The 17,713-nt window shown below is 50.2% G+C and overlaps 1 protein-coding gene across 3 annotated transcripts in view; it reads left to right on the top strand.

The window, feature by feature from the left end:
* Positions 1-15,794, top strand: part of NDST2 (N-deacetylase and N-sulfotransferase 2) — a 211,973-nt gene extending 196,179 nt beyond the window's left edge. For all 3 annotated transcript variants that reach the window (XM_029912872.1, XM_029912873.1, XM_024218660.3), the window contains 8 exons: positions 2,221-2,403; positions 3,224-3,320; positions 4,073-4,196; positions 5,959-6,133; positions 6,390-6,560; positions 10,384-10,493; positions 13,157-13,259; positions 13,495-15,794. In XM_029912872.1, the coding sequence (XP_029768732.1) occupies positions 2,221-2,403; positions 3,224-3,320; positions 4,073-4,196; positions 5,959-6,133; positions 6,390-6,560; positions 10,384-10,493; positions 13,157-13,259; positions 13,495-13,620 (1,089 nt within the window). In that variant the 3' untranslated portion in view covers positions 13,621-15,794. The remainder of the gene's footprint in view (positions 1-2,220; positions 2,404-3,223; positions 3,321-4,072; positions 4,197-5,958; positions 6,134-6,389; positions 6,561-10,383; positions 10,494-13,156; positions 13,260-13,494) is intronic.
* The last annotated feature ends 1,919 nt before the right edge of the window (positions 15,795-17,713 follow it).

The following is a 17,713-nucleotide window of genomic DNA, read 5'->3' as shown; positions in this document are numbered from 1 at the left end:
TCTCTGAACTCCAGGCTTCTCTGTCTACAGCTCCTTGTCAGGGCTGAGCAGGGGAGATAATGCCATGCTGCAGATGGGGGCTTACTGCCAAGCTAGTCATGGGTCAGTTGAGAGGCAGGGCTTGGTCATAGATTACATCAGCAGGTTTGCTCAGGGCTGTGTTGGCAGGACCACCCAGGGCAGGGCAGGCCACCAGAGCTGATCTGATGGGGCATGCATGTTATACTGTTACAAGACAGCCGGACTCAGTAGGAAGAGGAGGGCAGTGGCCCTGCAAAGTCCTGGTTGGCTTGGCTGGTTGCGATTCCTCTTGCTTGGGACCATTTATGGGCAATGATGTTACCAGAACTGGTCATGGCAGGCCTGGAGATTTGACTGCCCCCGCTGTGTGCCACATTTGTCACGCAGGCAGTGTTCCGGGTGAGCGGGTGTGGTGATTGAATCCCCACCCCCAGTGCAGGAGGGCTGTGTCAGTGGTGAGGAAAGGGGTCATTGTGCAATGATCCCTGTCTATCAAGTGGCTCCCCAAGCAGTTGGAGAAATGGATGCTTTCTCCTGATGTACGGACAGCCACTCCTGAGCCTGTTCCTCTCACCTTGCCAGGTGGACCTGCTCCCCGAGCCTCACAGTGATTTGCCTCCAGCTTTCCAGCAGTGGGTACCCACATGATTGCCCAGGCCCCTCTTGCACCCTGGGGTGCTAAACCATCTGCTTCCTTCCCAGTGTTCCCAGTGAGGGACTTGCCTGCTGTGCTGCTGACCTTTTGGCCTTGCAGCATTTGTGCCCGGTAGTGCATTGGAGCGTCACAGGGACTGCGCCGTCAAAGCCGTGTGCAGAACTCGAGCTGGCAGCACTTTCAGCCGAGCGCTAAAATTCTTAACAGCAAACTATCTGGGGGACAAACGAATGCAATGACGGGAGTAGGCGGTTCAGCAAGGCAGGGTGAATGCACCAGCTCGTGCTGGCTGTAGGTCTGAGAGCGTCTCATACCAGCTCTGCAGAGCCCTGTAACCTGGTGGGCAGAAGGTGCCTCCTGGGAGTTTAGGGAGGATATGCATATGCCCCTGAGCTTTGGGAGGGTCCCATGCCCAAAAGTTGGCAAGAAGTTCAGCAGGGGGATGCCCACACCCCCTGGGAGGACCTGTTGGTGGAGGATGTCTGTTCCCTCACCAGCAGCGTAAGGTCCCAGTGTATTTTTTAGTGATTTAAAGAGTGAACCCAAGATTGTTCCTTACGCTGCTGGTGAGTCGAAGCTGGCTTCCCACAGACTCGGGATCTGGGATGCTCCTGTGAGATCATCCAGTCTGCCCTGGATTGCTTCTGCCAGGACATTGCCTGACACCCAAAGCCAGCCTCAGCACTCCCCTGCCCAGCTCTCAGTGTCCCCTGCTCAAGCTGGCACATGCCGCAGCCAGTGCAGGGAGTGCCCTGCTCTCAGGGCTTGTGATCCCCTCTAACAATGGGAAGAGGAGGAAGAACTGAATTCCAGTTCTGAGCATACAGGACATTCTGCTCCCAATTCCCTCCTGGACAGGGGCTTTCCAAGCTGTTGACTGCTTGAAAAGGGTCACTGTGGACAAATCACTACTTTGGCCTCAGCCTAGCATCCAAAACTGTCCTGTGGTCACCTGGAATGTGGAGCCGTGGCTCGTTCAGGATGGGAATGTGTTTGACTTGTGAGTGTCCGGGTCTGGGGCTCCTAGGAGAGGTGAGTTGCTGTCTCTGGGAATGCACAGCACACTTGCCGGGAGAGCTAGGACCAGGTAGCTAAGACCATGGTAGGCCCTGTCCCCACCAGTCAGTGTTTTGTAAGGGCCGAGCAGGCTCCCTGTTCCAGCTATCTGCGGCACTAGTATCTGCGCTGGGGCTTTGTCAGAGAATGCACTCTGATTCACACATGGTCTGCACTCGGGATTTTCCAGGACTAGCCCAATTGGGGCTATTTGGAAAATAACCCACTTCCCTCTCCCCGCGGTGCCCATTGCCTGGAGCAGAGGTGTGGATTGCAGAGCAGTAATCCAGGGGGCACAATATATTCTCTTGCCTTTGCCCCATAGCCTAGGAGAGATGCACATTCGCCAGCTCAGATAGCCAGAGCAGACCTGGGAAGCCAGCAGCTTCTGTCTGGCGATGGGATGCAGAAGGGTGGCAGAGAGCAGGCTGGGATGACGCAGGGCTGTTACCTGACTTGTAAATGCTCCTTGTGTTCCCTGTTTGCAGATCAGCATCTTCATGACACACCTGTCTAACTATGGGAACGACCGGCTGGGGCTGTACACTTTTGAGAGCCTGGTCAAGTTTGTGCAGTGCTGGACCAACCTTCGCCTGCAGACTCTGCCTCCTGTCCAGCTAGCAAAGAAGTACTTTGAAATCTTTCCCCAGGAGAAGAACCCACTGTGGCAGGTGAGTAGGCTGTTCTGATCTCCCTTGGCCATTCAGGACTCCTCCCCGTGGCCTCTTGCAGGAGGCTGCTTTCTCTTTGGAAGGTACATGAAGAGGGAAGCGTTGTCATGGTGACACTGCCGCTCCAGTGCCCAGAAGGGTCGAACGCATGGCCGTGGGGTTTGGTCCTTGTTGCCTCGCTCCCCAGATCCCAAAGATAGGACGTTGGGGGAAGGGAGTGATGGGCCACACTCCTGGTGTGAGCTGTGGGGACAGAGAGAGCTCTCATTGGCCTGGAGGGGGTCCCAGGTACTTGGCTAGTTGAGGATGTAACTGGGGAGGGGGAGGAATGTCCGTGGGGCTGGAAGAGCTTGCAGGCATGTTAATGTGACTTATCCTGACATAATTTCACAGTATAGAATTCGTGTTGGTTAAATAAAAACATGCTTATTCCATTTCATCCCAGCACAGCAGTTCTCTGCATGTTAATGAGCAGATGAAATGAAGTGAAGGTGGTGATGGAGTTGTCAGTCTGCCAGAGCTGCTGTGCTGGGATGCAGCAGGGAAGGGATTGCTTCTCAGCCCAGCAGTGATGATGGGCCCACATCTTGGTTACTTTGGACAGGAATTGCGGGTAGCACTTTCAAAAGGGACCTACCCTCCTAAATCACTTGGGTGCTTTGGAAGATGTTCCCGTGGCTTGGTCTGTGCAGTGCAGCGTGCCGGCACTCAGCGGAATGGGGATGTAGTTGCGAATTGTTCCTTGTGTGTTATGCTCTATCCGCAGGAGCCCTCATCAGCTCCCTCACTAATATTAAATCCTGTTCACTCTGTTGTGCAGAATCCCTGTGACGATAAGAGGCACAAGGATATCTGGTCCAAAGAGAAAACATGTGACCGGCTCCCCAAATTCCTTGTCGTTGGACCCCAGAAAACTGGTAATTGTATAGCCCATTTAAAGATAAACTCCTGACTCGGCTGCCTCCTGTGCAGACGGACCATTCGTAGATCTGTACAGCAGCAGCCAGTGATCACATGTGATTAGGGTCTCTGGTTTGTCCCACCCAAGTGGAGCACCTCCATCAGCACAATGCTCCTACCACTTTGCTGGGGCATAATCCGAACTCGCAGGGAAGAGCCGCACCTGCTAAGTCACTGCGAGAAGTAGTGCAGGCTCTTGGTTTACCCACAGAAGTCCTTACCCTCTTTAGCCGAGCCGATGTGCTCCTCTAGTGCCTTCCCAGTAACAGGTCTGCGCCCTCTCACGCTGACACACTGCACAGGGATCTGGGACCAGGTCTGAACATGGGGTCAGTAACTCATCTGGGATTGCTGTGGGCAGTGATTTGGCTAGAGAGGTATTGAGCTGAGGAGCCACTTCCAGCAATGACAGGTGCCAGCCATTTGTGTAGAATGGGGGCCTCAGCCCTATGAGCGAACCTCTTCCCAGCCCAGCTGCCATCCCCCTCACATGAGCCATTGGGGATCTCTGCTGGTGTGCCTATGCCCCTGGCAGCTCTTGTGCCCTGTGCCCGTGCCGCACTGTCGCTGCGTGGTAAGGGTACCTGGCTTGGCTGACCATCGGCATGCTGGAAGCTCTCACTGTGCTCAGCAGAGTCGTCAGGAGACGCCAGCCTCTCTCATTACCCTGGGTGACCCCAGCTCCACTAATTGTTGTTGCTCATTGTAGGCACAACAGCTGTGCACTTCTTCCTGACCATGCACCCAGCGGTCACTAGTAACTTCCCGAGTCCAGCCACCTTCGAAGAGATCCAGTTCTTCAATGGGCCCAACTATCATAAAGGAATTGACTGGTAAGCATCCTAGCTCTTGTGCTCCCCTATAGGGATCAGTCGTCATGTCGTGTCCTCCTGAATGTCCCTGGGCTCCATCCACCTCAAGCGTTTTAGCAAGCCCTCCATTTCTGTCTGGCACGTTGCACCTCTGGGTGCTCACAGTCTCACAAGCGCTCGCTCTGTTTCTCCACTTGCTACGCCCCAGCTACACCCCTGCTATAAGCCCTTAGCCCAGGTTTTCCTAAACTTTGAAAGCAGAGCCCCCGTTTAGGGAAATGAAGCCACGCATGCCCCTGCAACCCTGCACGTGCTGTGAAAGTCTGCCCACGAGCAGATTGGGGAAATCTCCATACGATACTTGCTCTCTTTTGTCACATGCTCTGATGTGTTCACGTTTAACGTAGTCTCACTGGCATCTGAGGTCTGGGCTACACACAAAGGTTTTGCTGGCATAGTTACAAATGTGGCAAAAATCTAATACTAAAAAGGGGTTGCCAGTATAAGTCCTTTCGCCAGTGTATAGCTAAATTTGTTTGGTGAAGCAGTGAGTGGTCCAACTCGTGGCCTGTGGGCCGGATGTGTCCCACGGGCAGAGTCTCTCCAGGCCCAAACGTGTCCAGCCTGCAACAGATCTGCTCGACAAAATGGCGTCCTCCGTGTGGCATGGACTTGCACGCACAGTACATGCGAGGTCACGCTGCTTGGAGGACGTCATTTTGTAGAGCACGTATTTATGTACATGACCCGTGGAAGAGCTCCAGACAACTGCATGCGGCCCGCAGCAGTGAAAAGGTTGGACCACCCAGGACCAGCAAAAGCACTCCTTTAGCAGCATAAGCTGCATTTCCACTAGGAAGGTTTGCCGGTATAGCTATTCCAGTATTGCTAGTGTAGACAAGGCCTGAATTAGTGCCCATTGAGATGAACAGGGTGGTTCACACCTCAGAGTTATTGTTCCACGCTCTCTACGGACCCAAGCAGATGTCTTTGTCTCCTACACTTGGTTTGGTCGGTCGGTCTGTCTACATGGGGAATTTTTATACTGCTCTAGTTATACCAGTGTAGACCCCTATGTGAGCACTCTTATCCAGAACGAAAGTATCCACTCAAGGAGTTATACGGATATAACTCAAGATAACTTTCCAGTGAAGACAAGCCCTAGGGTTCTTGTATGTACCCCATTCCCCTAGTATATGAGCACCTCACAATCTACAGTGTGTTTATCCTCACAGCGCTTCTGTGAGGCAGGGCAGGACGCATGTCCCTGTGGTACAGAGGGGGGAACTGAGGCACAGAGAGACTAAGTGACTTGACCAAGGTCACACAGCAAGTCAGTGGCAGAGCAGGGAATTGAACCCAGATCTTCAAGTCCCGGCTACATGCTACCTACTGGGCCGTCCTTTGTTCTTCACACAACAGCTAAAGGCTCACTTGTTTTTACTGAAAGCAGAGACCCTGGGAATAATCCTGAGGCCTGTCTGCATCCCCAGCTAGTTCCAGGCACCACCCGAGGGTGCTGTGCCCTACATGCAGGGCAATGTCTTTGCCTCTTATTGCATCCCCCCCTACTCCACATCAGACCCTACCCCTGTTCCCCACTATCCCCGTTCTACGTCATCCCCTCATTGACTCTCCATGAGCCTGGCCACCCCAAGCTCCTCTGCATGCCCTCTACAGTTCTGAGGTGCCAGCAGGCTGGTTTGCCCTGTGCCACTTTTCTGCTGGGTTGTGCTCCCCACACGTGTGCCATCAGGCTCTCCTGGTTTGCTCTGCTTGGCAGGTACATGGAATTCTTCCCCATCCCCTCCAACGCCAGCACAGACTTCATGTTTGAGAAAAGTGCCAATTACTTTGACACAGAGGTGGTACCGAAGCGTGGCGCGGCCCTGCTTCCACGAGCCAAAATCATCTCCATTCTGATCAACCCGGCCATTCGAGCCTACTCCTGGTACCAGGTATCGCTCCTTCCCGGGGGGCCCTGGGGAGGGTTGGAGATCTGCTCCAGTGTGGCATGCAGCCCCTGTGTGAATGGATTTCTCCAGGAGGCCGGGGTAGGTTAGTACTGATGGGAGCTTGTGGATTTGTTCACAGGAGAACTGGGGTGTATTTGTGCTGCCCAAGGGCAGCAGAGAGCAGGGGGCTGCATGCACATTGGCTAGGGAAGGGCAGAGTTTTGTGTTCTGACCTCCTAACTATGTGTTTGTTTCCCAGCACCAGCGCGCTCACAGCGACCCTGTGGCTCTCAATTACACCTTCTACCAGGTGATTACTGCGAAGTCCCAGGCCCACCTGGAGCTGCGCAACCTGCAGAGCCGATGCCTGCTCCCTGGAATGTATTCGACTCACCTGGAACGATGGCTGACGTATTACCCCTCTGGGCAGGTACAGAGCTCTGCTGCGCTTGGCAGTGTCTCTAGTAATTGGCAGAAGGTTGTTCTGGATTAATGAGCAGCGCTGATCGGACATCAGCAACTCTGGGGAAGAGGGTCAGAAAGCCCTAGTGCCCAGGGGCTGGGTGTCACAGTCCCGAGTGAAGCATAGTGCACAGGGAATAGGTTCGGAGTTCAGCTTGGTGGCTGTAGAGACAGGAAACTCCCCATCTGTCTCATTCTCTCTTCACTTTAGCTTATGACTCTTTTTTGGGGAGGGGGATATAAACTGCTGCTTCCTTCCTTCCATGTTACCTGATAGAGAATCAGGCTGATTTGTTAGTCATTGTGTCTATCCAGTCAGGATCGAGTGTCTACAGGTTTCCAAATGCCTGTGTGTAGTAGGTGGCTGAGCGCCCAGACGGCACAGCAGCGTTAGGAGGTCCAGGAAGCACTAGCTTATTGCAGCATTAGGTTCTCTTCCTTTTATCTTGGCAGTGTGTCCCCCTGGGACACTCACGATGCCCAATGGGTGTTCAGCTACTGCCGTGATGCCATAGCTTTCACCAGAGGCTTTGGGCTCTGCTGCTTGTCACATTCACTTGTTTCTTCCCCATCTCATGAAGCCTGTAGCGCTGCTGAGTGTGGATTTTATTGCAGAGGTGTCTGGAGTCCGCAGACTACTGAATTCTGGAGTGCAGCCTGCCTTGTGTTTATAGATTTCTAGGTCAGTCAACACAAACTACAGCTTGTTTCCGTCTCTGAATCTGCCTTCATTGTGACAAGACATTTACAAACTGTCCCGTGTGCTTGGAGTCAGAAAACATTTTAGCAACTTCTCTTTTCTGACAGATGTAAAGCAAGATTGCCTGGATCTTGGCTTCTGTTGCCAGAGTTATTCTCAGGCGGTGTATGAACCAGCAGATCCCATCATGCATTTTCAGGCACTTATTCCCTGCAGCAGCAATAGCTCTAAAACCAGGCAGTGGTTCTGCTTCCCAGAAAACGTAGTACTGCTATAGAACTAACAGGCAAAGGTAAAACAAAGCCAGAATCTGTGTACATGGCCTGGTTGCTGTCGGAGCAGAGCCAGTGCCTGACAAGAGCAGATGAGTTGTGCAATTGCAGTGAGGAGGAGTAACAGATATTAACTCCTCTAAGGCAGTATGTTGTCCAGGGAGAGCCCCGGCCCTGGGCTGTTCCCTCCACATCTCCTGGAAAATTCTGCCTTAAGCCAACAGCTTGCAAACCCCGCCAGTTAATTCAAATGCAGCAACTGCAGCATCCCCAGCGCAGGAGACAGGCTAGGGCTTTCATCTGGTGGTCAGAGCCAGGGAGATGGTGGAAGGAATCTGTCCTGCATAAAGTGTGCGGGCACATCCCTGGGCTCACATCTCCCTGCCTTCATATTCAGGCTGACTGGACTGTTAGAGCAGATGAGAGTGAAGAGAGGACAATACCCTCTTAGCAGAGGACGGCACTTAAAATGATGTCAGGACATAATACAGCAAGAAAACTCTTCAGCCGAACTAATCACAACCACCCTGGAGCACTGTGAAAACATGGAACTTGGGAACCCTCCTGCTCTGTACAAAATCACCTGAGCTCTCCTCTCTGGCTGACTTTGCATTTCTCTACAGAATGAGCATCAGAGCACCGGCTACCACACCGGGCAGGGACTAGGACTCTTTAGAATAAGACTGTGGCTATCCCTACTGAAGAGTTAACTTGGGTGATCGGCACTTAGGTTAGCCTGGCCTGGGGGTGAGCAACCACACTGCAAAGCCCTACTCAAGTTACTGCATCCTCACTGGTGCTGCTGTCCCTTGTGTGTGTCACTTACTTTGGGGGGCATATCCCATGATTCTCAGCGCTGCAGTAAGCTGAGCCTCTCTATCGTCCTTTTCTAGTCAATTGAAGGAGAACGTTTGCCCTTCTGGAGAATAGTGGGAGGTGCTGGAGGCCTACTGGCACTGAAGTGATTTCGTCTGTGTCCTCTCTGCAAAGTGGGCGGGTTACCAGTCTGAATGCAGCAGCAGCTCACTAGCCCATGCTCCCAGAGAAACCAGCTAGCCTGGGTTTAAAGCACCATTCAACTCAGAGCGTTCGTGGGAGGACAGGAGTGGGGTTAGGGACAACACCCAAGTAAACTCTGCAGTGAAGACATACCCTGAAGGAGCTAGTTATGCAAATGGACATGGATATGTCCCCTTTGGAAGACCGACCCAGGAAACACTGCTTCTCCAGGACACCACAGAGGGCACGGTCCATCAGGGAGAGAAGCAAAGGGCTTAGTTACAAGCACAGATCTGCAGAACTGAGGTCAGGCAACTGGGCTTTGAGTGGAGCGAGCACAGGGCTGACAGTGTGGAGCCACTGCCCAAGTCACAGATCTGCTGAGCTGCAGTCACCCAGTAAACGGGATAACAACACAAAGTGATTTGGGAGAGTCCTGTGGCAGTGATGGATGGAAAGCGATATATTATTTATTCATTGAATCCTCATTATTACTGGTTTCAGAGTAGCAGCCGTGTTAGTCTGTATCCGCAAAAAGAACAGGAGTATTTGTGGCACCTTAGAGACTAACAAATTTATTAGAGCATAAGCTTTCGTGGGCTACAACCGACTGTACTGTGGACCCGTGACCTGCTGTCTGAGCTGGAAGCCTAGACTTTCTCTCCCTATATAAGCAATGGGATCTCTCCACTTTGCTTTACAAAAGCTACCTACCATAACTGGCAACAGAGATTTGCATAAGATTGCCCCCCTTTCCTGGCTGAAATGGTGCACCTGCAGAAGCCCTGCACCTTCCAGTCTCACGGCCAGAGTGACTGGGTGGGTTTAATGGCCCCTTTAAGAAAGAACTGGTCCTAAAAACTGGGTTTCTCCAAAGAGGAACCCCCCAAAAACCGCTAATGGTGTAATGGTTGTACAGAACTGGAGCACAGCTTCCTGTAACTATTTCTTTGGCCTGGGATTCTGGGCACACAAGGAGCAGAGCCTTGTCCAGGTCTGCCCTGGACAATGAACTAATTGCATGGAGAAGGATTCTCAAACTCTTTGCAAATACCCCACAGTTCTTTACAATGGTTTGCGTCCATGCAGGTTTATCACAGAGTGACTCCACAGGTGAGGGGCAGGGGCCTTTCCATCACCTCCTCCTGCCACTAGAAGATACCCATCCCAGAGCAGGAGAGGAAAAGCAGATCGCCCACTCTGAGGTCAACTTCAGTGTCTGCAAAGAGATACATTGCTTCCCCACAGTGCCTGACCTACCATCAAAATTGCCAGAAGCCATCTCCTTTTGTGGCCAAGTGCTTCTGTTTCATTACTGGATCTGGAGTGGTCTAGGGCCCAGCTCCCCAGAACTCACCCCAAGTCATTTCTTTTGGACGATTTCCTCTTTAATGGATAGTCCAGCTAGTACAAAGAGGCTGATGGTTATTGTCTGTCATCCTCCGAGGGAGGGAAATGAGCCAGAGCAGACTGTCATGTAAAAAGGAAGCATCGGCTGTCAAAAAGGATACATGTAATTGATGGCTAGCGCTGAGGCTAGGTGCTCAGTTACAGGCTGAAAATTTTGACACCCTGTTTTGAGCTGCTTTTATGTTGTAAATGTTGGTCACGTTAGGACTCTTCTGTCTCCAGCAACAAAGGGCCAGCACCCAAAAGAGGAACAGCACCAGCTTTTCCCCTCAGGCTCTTTGAGGGTTTGGAAGCCGCAAGCGTTAGGGCTCTTGGGGGAATGTCCTGTTCCAGAGGGGCTGCTCTCTGGGTTGGTGCCAGAGGCTGACTTAGCTCACACTGAAAGCTTTGTGGACTCTCTGTTGTTTCAGATTCTGATTGTGGATGGCCAGGAGCTCCGGCACAGCCCTGCTTCCATCATGGAGAACATCCAGAAGTTTCTGGGGGTGACACCACTCTTTAACTACACCCAGGTCCTCAAGTAAGGATTCGTCAGTATGTACGTACCACTGCTAATATTGCTAGGCAGCTGCATTGTGAGCTTGCTCGTGACCTTCACCTCAGGTGAAAGGGGAGGTCGTCTGTCATGAGCTCTGTCCCTGGCCTCTCTTGAGAAGTGATTGCAAGTTGGCCTGACTAGTGTGGTGAGTTTAAAGAAGCTTCTCTACTGTGCTTATGTGATCTAACAACATGCTTAAGCACTTGATTCCCAGAGCTGGCTGGAAAATGCTGCTTCCCTTCATCCACCTGTCACTTAGCTTCACGTGAGCCAAGAATGAGTGTGGGATGGTAGAGAGGTCTGGTTATTCTTTTTGTAGGCAGTACAGCACCCCATATTTGGACTCGTTGTCTCGTTTTGTGGTGTCCTCCGCTTGCTGATGGAGAAGTAACCTAATGTTTTCCTAGATCCCTCCCTGAGCTGAGCCCTTTTTGACATTGACACTGAAGTCATCAGGTGCTGTTGGTGTGGATTTTGAAATTACCTGGAACCGTAATTCCTTGAGTTTTTGTTCAGTACCTCATGGTGTCACCAACGGACTGGGACTTTTGCTGGCTTCATTCCTGCAGTTTGACACGCTCTGGATCTTATTTTTGGGCTGGGCTGGGAGATACAAGGGGTAGAAAGTCAGATCACAACTTCATCTAGACCAAGGAATAAATGGTCAGTTTTCAGAATGGAGAGAGGTAAATAGTGTTGTCCCCCAGGGGTCTGTATTGAGACCAGTGCTGTTCAACATACTCATAAATTATCTGGAAAAGGGGGTACACGGGTGACAGGGCAACAAAATGGTAGATGAAATTCAATGTTGATAAATGCAAAGTAGTGCACATTGGAAAACATAATCCCAATTATACATATTAAATGATGGGGTCTAAATTAGCCATTACCATTCAAGAAAGAGATCTTGGAGTCATTGTGGATAGTTCTCTGAAAACATCCACTCAATGTGCAGTGGCAGTCAAACAGAATTTTGGGAATCATTAGGAAAGGGATAGATAAGAAGACAGAAAATATCATATTGCCTCTATATAAATCCATGGTACACCCGCATCTTGAATACAGCGTGCAGATGTGGTTGCCCATCTCAAAAAAGGTGTATTGGAATTGGAAAAGATACAGAAAAGGGCAACAAAAATGATTAGGGGTATGGAACAGCTTCCATATGAGGAGAGATTAATAAAACTGGGATTTTCAGCTTGGAAAAGAGACAGCTAAGGGGAGATATGATAGAGGTTTATAAAATCATGACTGGTGTGGAAAAATTGACTAAGGAAGTGTTATTTATTCCATCATATAACACAAGAACTAGGGAGTCACACAATGAACTTAATAGGCAGCAGGTTTAAAACAAACAAAAGGAAGTATTTCTTCACACAACACATAGTTAACCTGTGGAACTCTTTACCAATGGATTTTTGTGAAGGCCAAGACTATTACAGGGTTCAAAAAGGATAGGTCCGTCAGTGGTTATTAGCCAGGATGAGCAGGGATGGTGTCCCTAGCCTCTGTTTGCCAGAAGCTGGGAATGGGCAACAGGGGATGGATCACTTGATGATTACCTGTTCTGTTCATTCCCTCTGGGGCACCTGGCATTGGCCACTGTCGGAAGAGAGGATACTGGGCTGGATGGACCATTGGTCTGACCCAATATGGCCGTTCTTATGTTGATTTTGCCTAATTTGGAGCAACTGCTCTGGTGAAACCCTTTTTGAATCTCTGGTAGGCTATATATTATTATAAGGTGAGGGACCTCTCCCATTGGTGTTGGTCTGGAGGGCCTGTTTTCACTGTAGGAGACTGATGGATCTGATTGGGTCCCAGATATGCCTGAGAAATTGTTAGCAGAGGCATTGTCTAGTGGTAAAGGTTTCAGGGTCAGGTCTGGGTTCCTTTTCCAGCTCAGACACAGATATGGCCTGTGTAACAGCGGACATGTCACTTCACCCCCCCAAAACAGTGCAGTGAGACTTCACTTGGGAGAATGGCATTAGAGAAATGTCAGGGATTAGGACTGTTTGGCTCTCTGTTGGAGCAGCTGTGATGGATTAGTGGAATTCTAGACACTCCTCCATCTTCAGTTGCCGTGGGTCACTGATGACCTTCAACTGCTGAAGCAGCAGAGGAGGAGGAAGCAGTGTTGGTCAGCTTGCAACCCTGAGAATTTGTGTGGTAAGTTGATATGTGGCCCATTTTAGGGACAAGATGGTGGTTTTTGTAGTTGTATTAGATCTGTATTTTAATAACATAAGGTGCCCATGAGTTGAGGCTTTGAGCACCATGGGAAGCTGTCAAATCAATGTGGCATTAAGGTAGGGTGTTTTTGTTTGTTTTAAAGTAATTGTTAAAAAAAAATTCTATTGGTGTAAGTTCCTATGGAAACAGCCTCCAAAATTAAATTTTCCTGTTGGTCACCACAACATTTTGCCTGAACTTGAACGTGAAATTTACTTGACATGCATTATAACCAAAAGTAAAGCTAGTGCTTTTCATTGTCAAAGCCAAGAGGCGTGTCAAAAAAGGAAACAAAGTGAGAAACGAATTCGATTTTAAAATCTTTGAACTGGAGTCAGCTAAGGGATCAGTAACACAGACAGACACACGTTTCCTTCCCTAGGATTTTTAACTACGTGTGTCCCTTTCAGGTTTGATGAAGCAAAAGGATTTTGGTGCCAGGTGCTAGATGGAGGGAAGTCTAAATGCTTGGGAAAGAGTAAAGGAAGGAAGTACCCTGACATGGATTCCTCGGTGAGTAACCAGCTTGGGGAAATGTGCCTTGCTTGGAAGAGGCATAGTGGGTTGAAGGAGAGCGCTCTCAGGCAATTAGGGACAGGTGCAGTGTCAGTGGATTTTCTGAGATATGGGGACTACATGCCAGTGACGGCAGACAGGGCCTTAAGTAAGTGCTAGAGCGATGCCTTTCAGGGCAGTGACAGGATTGCGTGTACCCCTCGCTAACGTGTGCTCTCTCTTCCCCCTGCAGTCTCGGCTGTTCCTCACAGACTTCTATCGGGAGTACAACATCGAGTTATCCAAGCTGATGAACAGACTTGGGCAGCCTCTTCCCACGTGGCTCCGCGAGGAACTGCAGAATTCCAGCTGGAGCTGAGGTGGAAGTCCCTGCCCCGGAGCTGCGGGATGCATGGTGCTGTCTATCCATGGGTATAAAAGCCAGGTGGAAAATACACTACGATGGCATCTCTTGTCAGTCAAAAAACTACAGAAAAGAGCAGCAGCCAGGATCTTGGGATGGTGACAGGAGCCCTTCCCCCTCCCACTGCTGCCCGGGATGTGTCATTGCAGGGGGTCCAGCGAGACTGTTGCACCCAGTGCGAATCAAGCCCCTAAATATTAATGGTTTGTTACAAAACTTTTGTAAGAAAGGCACAAAGTGTAGCGGCTTCTCCAGGAGAACTGTGATCCCAGGGAACATCCATGGGCTTCCCTCCCCCCCACCCAGAGGAGAGCATGCTAACCCTTTAAAGACTGGGATTTTTCAGACTCCTATAATACTACTGTCTGAAATGCTCAGTACCTAGAGGGTTAATGTCTTCCAGTTGTGACAGGTTTGGGTGCAGCACCTGGCCTTTGTTGTTGATAGCAAGGTGGTAATTGCACTGTCGTACCAGGAAGAGCCGCTGCAGCCCCGAGAGGGGGGAATCGGGAGAACCCCAGCTTTGGGGAGCAGTTTTAATGCCAGCCATGAAAGGCAACATTCCCTCTTCCGCCTTGCATGTGGAGTTTGTTCTTTGGAGACGGGTCCTGCTGTTGGTCACCTGTGTGGCTCTTCTCAACAGCATCCTCAGCTGAGGCTCCCTGCTCAGAGAGGGGGGTGTTGTAAAGTGGACTGCCTGGCCCTGCCTGCAGCTGTGCCCTTGGGATAGTGTGTCCAGGGAGCTAGGTGAAGGGGCAGAGGCTTGCAGAAGTTGTCATAAAGAATCTGTCTGTTGTCTTCCAGAGGGAGGGGAATAGAGGTTGCCAGATATGTCCTCTACCTCCTCCTGGGAATGGGCTTGGTGAGTTAGCCTAAGGCCCCTGGTTGGAAAGGCTCTAAGCCGTGCTGCTGTTTCTGAATATAACTGAGGATCGTGTCCTGGTGGCTGCTTCCTCTCTTACGTATTTCCTAGGCATTACTGATACTGGGCAGACTGGTCCAGTTCTTTTCTGGGGCTGCATCAGCATCCACTTGATGGCAGGTGCCAGAAGATACCAGGCCACAAAGCTAGTTTCTTCAGTGGACATCAGTGAGAGAGGAATTGAGTCAAACAGGAACATCCTCTGACTAGCACTTAGTTATCTATCCAGTCCCTTCTCCAGATCTGGCGCCCCTGAGGATGTCATCTGCTGAAAAGCTGAGTAGGAGCAATCTAGGCAAGATCCAGGGCACTCAGAGCAGAGCTTGTTGATCCTCCCTCAGTGCAAAAGAACAAGGCCCTGGTCCTTGTGAATTGAAAGGGAAGAGACACACTCACCCCCTGTACCAAGCCAGATAGCTTAGTGAGAGTAAAAGCAGCTCCGCTGCCAAGGGGCTGGGGCTGGGGCTTGGGCTTCTATTGCGGAGACAATTGTCCAACTGCATTGGGGGGTTTTGCTTTCCTCTGCAGTCTGTGAGGTTGGCCACACTTGGAAAGGGAATACCCAGAATGCTAGGCAGTCGCAGGGTACTAATTCTGATAAGAATTTGGAAGAGCTAGTCCCTGCGTGTTTGCCTCTGCTGCTGGCTGGAGTGGTTGTTTTCTTTCTCACTGAGCCATGGGCATCTAAATTCCAACTTCCCCCATCTCGCTGCACGGAGGAGAGTGGCTCTGGAAACAGCTTTTTTACTTCTTCTCCAGCCTTATAGTATGGCAGGGGTCACTTGGACTGGTATCTGACCCAGACAGGAATACAATGTATGGCAACTTCTGCGGTCTCCTTTTTTCTAAAGGGGAGAGAAGCTGTTTCAACCAAGCTTTTCCATTGAGCCTTAGGTATTGTGTATTTTTAAATGGTGCATTTACCATTGTATGTAAATGTATATAGTATTTTATTCCATGTGCCCTAAGGAAGGGCTAACCTTGTGCAACCAAAAAGAGGAACAGAAATAGAAACCCATCTCCCCCGTTAGAACAGAGGAGAGCCCCACTTCCTGCACTGGATTCATGTATAGTGTCATTCACATTGAATGATGATAATGGAGAAATTCTTGGCTCTCGAAGCTGAGCACAAGTGTCTGAATAAAGGCTAGAAGTAGCATTCAGTGGATTCAATAAATGTACCACTTATTTTCTATGAGTTGTGACAGTTTGGAGTGTTGTCCTCTTTCTGGTTCTGGGATCACCCCCTTCCCCACCACACACACATCCCTGTGCTTGGGCAAAGGCAGGAAACAAAGAAGCTACAACTTAGAATAGTGACCTAAGCTGGTATTTGGGAAGGGTGCAGTGGGTGTTAGGAACAGGGTCATGAAGATGTGCAGTGACAAAAGGGGGCAGATGTTACAGCCAGCAGCACCACTACCACTGAGCCATAAAATTAAATGGGGCAGGCCAGCGAAACAGTTCCCTCCCGTCTCAATACACATTGTGGGTGTTTGCAGTGCCAGGAGAGCTTCATCACTCTCAGTCCTGCCATGTTTCACCAGCCTGCCTGTAGGCTTCTGGCCAGCTTCTGCAAGCCCGAAGCTGTTGGTAAAGGCTTGCGCTAGTCAAGAAACTGCAGGCAGAAGTCTTGCTGGCTGCTGGGTGGCAGCACAGGGATGGTCCTCACCTGACATGCAGCAAGGAACAGGCTTTTCTTTAGGGCTGGCACCAGCTTCAGAGGTGGTCCAATGCTGCTCAGAGATCACTGGCCAGCAGCCTGAGCTTGTCCACATCACGTTAACCTCAATTCACTGGGTAGCTAAAACTACCCCAGCGGCAGGGAGTTGCTATTACACTTCAGAATCAGGAAGCTGCATTCAGCATAAGCAGTGCAGGTATCTTTACACCCTGCCTTCCTATAGAACTCTAGTGGGTGTTCTCCAAGAGGAAGGCCCTGGCCCCACTAAGCGCCCCAGGGGAGTGCTCTGTGCATTGTCATTACTTCCTGCCACTGGGCTTGCACTGTTTCTTTTCCTGTTACCTTGATTGTCTCAGGTTTGAGTCCGAGACTTTGTCACAGCTGTTCCATTCAGACTGGGAAGGGGCTATTTTGTCCAATAGAGATGTCAGCTATTTTACCACACAAACTAGTTCACTCCTGTGGAAGTTCATTCTTAGCTCTTATGCTAGAGCCACTGCTCTGGACAAATCACATTTTATGGCTATTCATATCCACTCTAGTTGATGGAGAAGAGTTGATTTTAAAACAGAAACCCCCACCGGCACATTTCTTGAAGTAGCCCCCCATTCCCCAGCCAAAGCCTTCTAACACTACGAACACAAAACCAGGTTGGACCTGAAGAACCAGCACACTCAGGTTGGGGTGGCCTTAGTGTGACCCTGCTAACTTGAAGCCTGACAGTGTCTCATGCCAATAATACATAGCTTACCAAGAGATTCAAAAAGGGTTTGGTCAGAGCAGTTGCTCCAAATTAGGCAAAATGAACATAAGAACAGCCATACTGGATCAGACAAAGGTCCATCTAGATCAATATCCTGTCTTCCAATAGCAGCCAATGCCAGGTGCCCCAGAGGGAATGAACAGAACAGAACAGGTAATCATCAAGTGATTCATCCCGTCACCCATTCCCAGCTTCTGGCAAACAGAGGCTAGGGACACCATCCTGGCTAATACCCACTGATGGACCTATCCGCCATGAATTTATCTAGTTCTCCTGCGTTGTTGCTCTGGACAACTAATCACCAGGAGCTCTGACAACCCAGGAACCTCACAGAGTAACAAGCGAACACACAAAAGTTACTGCAGAGAAAGGAAGTAACCCACACCAATGACCTCTCACAGAAGCTATAACAAGCCTAAAATTAAATAGCTGCGAAAATGCAATCAGTGGAGCCAGAGGGCTCTTGCCAGCTTAGAATGTATTAACCATGGCCTGGGACTGACAGGGTAAAAGGACCCAAAAGGAACTGGCTGCATTAGGGAGCATTTGAGTTCTGAGTTAGGCTAGTTACTCTAGGCCATGAGTACAGCCCACCATATCTAGCAAATTTAAAGTAAGGCTCAACACATGAAAGGAGAATTCCAGCTCATTTACCTGTCCCACAAAAATGAAAGCCACA

Source organism: Terrapene carolina, unplaced genomic scaffold (genome assembly GCF_002925995.2).
Source record: "Terrapene carolina triunguis isolate 2854851 unplaced genomic scaffold, T_m_triunguis-2.0 Scaffold310, whole genome shotgun sequence".
Lineage (NCBI taxonomy): Eukaryota > Metazoa > Chordata > Testudines > Emydidae > Terrapene > Terrapene triunguis.
Note: the sequence above shows the minus strand (reverse complement) of the source record. Positions and strands in the feature narration are given on the sequence as shown.